At 39.3% G+C, this 3333-nt stretch overlaps 1 protein-coding gene across 1 annotated transcript; it reads right to left on the bottom strand.

The window, feature by feature from the left end:
* LOC122275102 (laccase-4-like) lies at positions 1 to 2850 on the bottom strand. The gene is made up of 6 exons (XM_043084057.1): positions 2666 to 2850; positions 2167 to 2318; positions 1822 to 2066; positions 1592 to 1720; positions 546 to 1472; positions 1 to 429 (listed from the first exon to the last, which is right to left on the bottom strand). Exons 1-6 carry the CDS (start codon positions 2753 to 2755, stop codon positions 299 to 301), a joined length of 1674 nt encoding a protein of 557 aa, XP_042939991.1. The 5' UTR covers positions 2756 to 2850; the 3' UTR covers positions 1 to 298.
* Positions 2851 to 3333: the final 483 nt, after the last annotated feature.

Genomic DNA, 3333 nt, shown 5'->3' with positions numbered 1-3333 from the left:
TTACTCACATTAAACTTTCAAAACCCATAGTATTCCAATATCCATACTCCTACAAAACAAAAGTACATTGCATCCTAAAAACAAAAATCACTGTATTCTTTTTTATTCATCCTACTCAAAAAATTCCATTTCCTATAAAACAAATTCAATATTATATCTCACAGCTTGTTTATTAATTATCACCATCATGGTTCTTTGTCTTCTTTGTCCTGTGATCTCTGCCTCTCTGAATCTTTTTCTTCGAGTTGGAGATTTTGCTACCCGATCGTAATGTAATCTTGTAAACATTTTGGATAACTTAGCATTTTGGAAGATCACTTGGAGGAGGTAGAAGTGACTGATTAGGACCTTTGCCATTGTCCACCAAGAATGCCATCTTAAGCCCCCATGTTGTGTGCACCTCCAAATGACAATGCATGAACCAAACTCCTACATTCATACAAATTAACCATAAAAACATGTATAAGGTCATAAGGATCTGATGAGAAAAAACTATGTTAGAAGCAAAAATGTAAAACCTTTGTTTAGAGTACTCAATGTGGTACCTGGATTATCTGCACGAAATCGGATTGCTACCCATCCACCAGTTGGCACACCAATGGTGTTCCTCTCAACAGGATCGACCAGGTTAAATTTTTTAGGATCTGTCTTTGGGTTATAATTCCCAAGTCCCCTACCAACGGCATAGAAATTAAACCCATGAAGATGGACCGGATGGTTCTCAGGGGCAATGATCCCAGTGTCTTGGAGAACAAGTTCAACCGTAGAGTTGTAAGAAAGCCTATAAACTTTGGTACCGCTAGTGGTTTGTAAGTTTGATGGCGGGGTGCCAGTATAGTTGAACACATGTGGTGGGTTACCAGGAAAATTGGGGGTGAACACCCCGTTAATGTTGAAGTAATGTGCTTGAAGTAGGGCAGTGGTTGGCATAACAAATGTGACATTGTTGATACTGGCTACAACCCGGCTTCCATTACCGGCTTTGCAAGTCGGACATGGGTTGATTCCTAGCCCCACAGTGAAGAAAAGTTTATGATCAACTTTCAATGGTACCTTGGCAGGGTATTTCTTTGAATTAAGGCTTCGTAGAGAGTTTATGAATTTATTTGCAACTGCAGTGGCATTTTGTGGTGGTGGAATAGTTAGAGTAGTGGAGGCAGTAGAAAGTGTGCCTGAATAGTGCAAAGTGGCTGTTGCAGTGAGGTTATCAACAGCAATAGGAGAGTCCATGAATGGAGAGGCAGCAACCAAGTACTTGCCAGAGTTTTTATTAGCATTTAGAAGGACATTAGTGGTTTGGCCAGGGGCAATCACGATTGTGTCAAGCTTGACTGGCTTAACATAGGTTGCATCCACTTCAACTACAGTAAGCTGGTGTCCTGCTATCTTGAAGAACAGCTCCTCATTGAGTGCGGCATTGATTATGCGTAGCAAGTAGGTCTTACCACTTTGGGCTGGCAGCTTGAACCCACCTGTGCATGATTAAGACAAGTTAAATAAAATCTCTTAAAATGAATCTTGAAGTTTAAAGCAAAAAATATCAAAATTAAAAAGTTTCATTTGCTTGTATGGCCATGTTCACTAGAAGTACCCTCTGAGGAACAATTAGCAATTGGCCCTGGATGGCCGTTGATGGTATGAGCATCTGAGACATTCGGCGCTAATCCACCTTGAAGAGCTTGGTTGATCACAGCTTCAGTGTCCGACTTCCACCATTCAGCTGCAATTTATATGTTTATGATGTTAGTGTCAAATAGTTAAATATAATTGTATGCAAGCACCAATAAAAACTTGAAAATGGATATATTTTTTAGACCTCACCTAATACGACAACGATTTCCTTGTCGGGTTTTGGGAACGGATATGGCACACCAAGCTTAGGCAAGATAACCAAGGCACCGTGAACTGTCGCCCTAAGCCAGAGAATATGTGCATGCCAAAGAAGTGTGCCCCTTTGACCCGTTACGGTGAAATTGTACACATAGCTTTGCCCTGGCTGGATTGGGCATTGAGTGATATATGCTGGTCCATCTGACCATCCTGTTCGGAGTTGCCTAATACCATGCCTGAAAAAGTAAAGTTTAGCAAAAATATGTATTCTAGATTCGATTTCTATAGAGTAATTTGGAGTGATCGATGAAGTAGATGCTTAAACTAACAGCTTACCAGTGGATGGTGACATTGTATTTGACATTGTTGACAACCTTCACAAGCACATTGTCGTCTTCCCTAGCATAAAGGGTGGGTCCTGGGAACTGCCCATTCACTGTCACAATGGGCTTGGTCGAACACAATCTTGTGGTACTCTTCATCACCACCTAATTCACACGTTAACCACAACCAAAATCAACGTCCCTTTAGACTAACTGGCACAATATAATTAAAAGATGATCTATTACCTCGTGCTGATGTTAGGAAATGATGACAATGCACTTCTTTTGATTTTCATCTTTCTTTAGGTGATAGAATTTTAAAAATGTTGATAGACTTTACCTTTCACATAAAGTGAAAAAGTGACAACATCGTGCCAAATTATTTTTATCATGACCTTAAATACTTGCCGAATTTTTTTTTGGAAAACATGAAGTTGCTTTATACATATCTATCTAAACAAGAACAATTTTATTGAAAATGTGGAAAGAAGAATTGACGTGCTATAACTTACATTGAACTTGTAGTGGCGAATTCTGCACTCAATCAAGGCAGGAAAAAGGCAGACCAAAAGAAGTACCAGAACTCGAACCCAAGAATCCATTTCCCACACTGATCTTTCTTCTCTCAATATCAAACTTGTTTGTTCTTGTTTTGCTTGATTTCTAGGTTGTTGCAGTCATGAAAGATCACTGGCCAACGCATGCTTATAAAGGGATTGATCAGGGGAGATGGAAGGCATTGCTCTCATGTCGTTTTTGCTTAGTGAGGCAAACTTAAGGAGTCTTGATTAACAAGGTAGACCAGCGGGCGGGCTTCCTTTGATATCGTGCATCTTACATAAAGTTGTTCTTTAATGAACCAATATTGTAGTTTTGGATATACGGTTGTTATGCCAGTCAGCATTAAGGTTGTTGTATGTCTATATGCTCATGCTCGTTAATTCCTTTTCCAATGTCCTTTTCACCCCAAATTAGTGCTTACTTTATAGAAGACAAACAGCAATTCCCATAACTTTCTGTATTTTATATTTTTTTCTCTTACCCGAAAAATTCATATGAATCTCTTTGTGGCAGTTGGTTTGTTAACAAGTTGCTAGTATAGTGGGGCTGGAGCTTGACATACATGAATGGTTGACAGAGAGATTATTTAATACATCAGTAGTACTTATGATGGTGCCAA

Source organism: Carya illinoinensis, chromosome 9, assembly GCF_018687715.1.
Source record: "Carya illinoinensis cultivar Pawnee chromosome 9, C.illinoinensisPawnee_v1, whole genome shotgun sequence".
Taxonomy (NCBI): domain Eukaryota; kingdom Viridiplantae; phylum Streptophyta; class Magnoliopsida; order Fagales; family Juglandaceae; genus Carya; species Carya illinoinensis.
The sequence above is the reverse complement of the archived record's forward strand: the minus strand, read 5'-3'. Positions and strand labels throughout refer to the sequence as shown.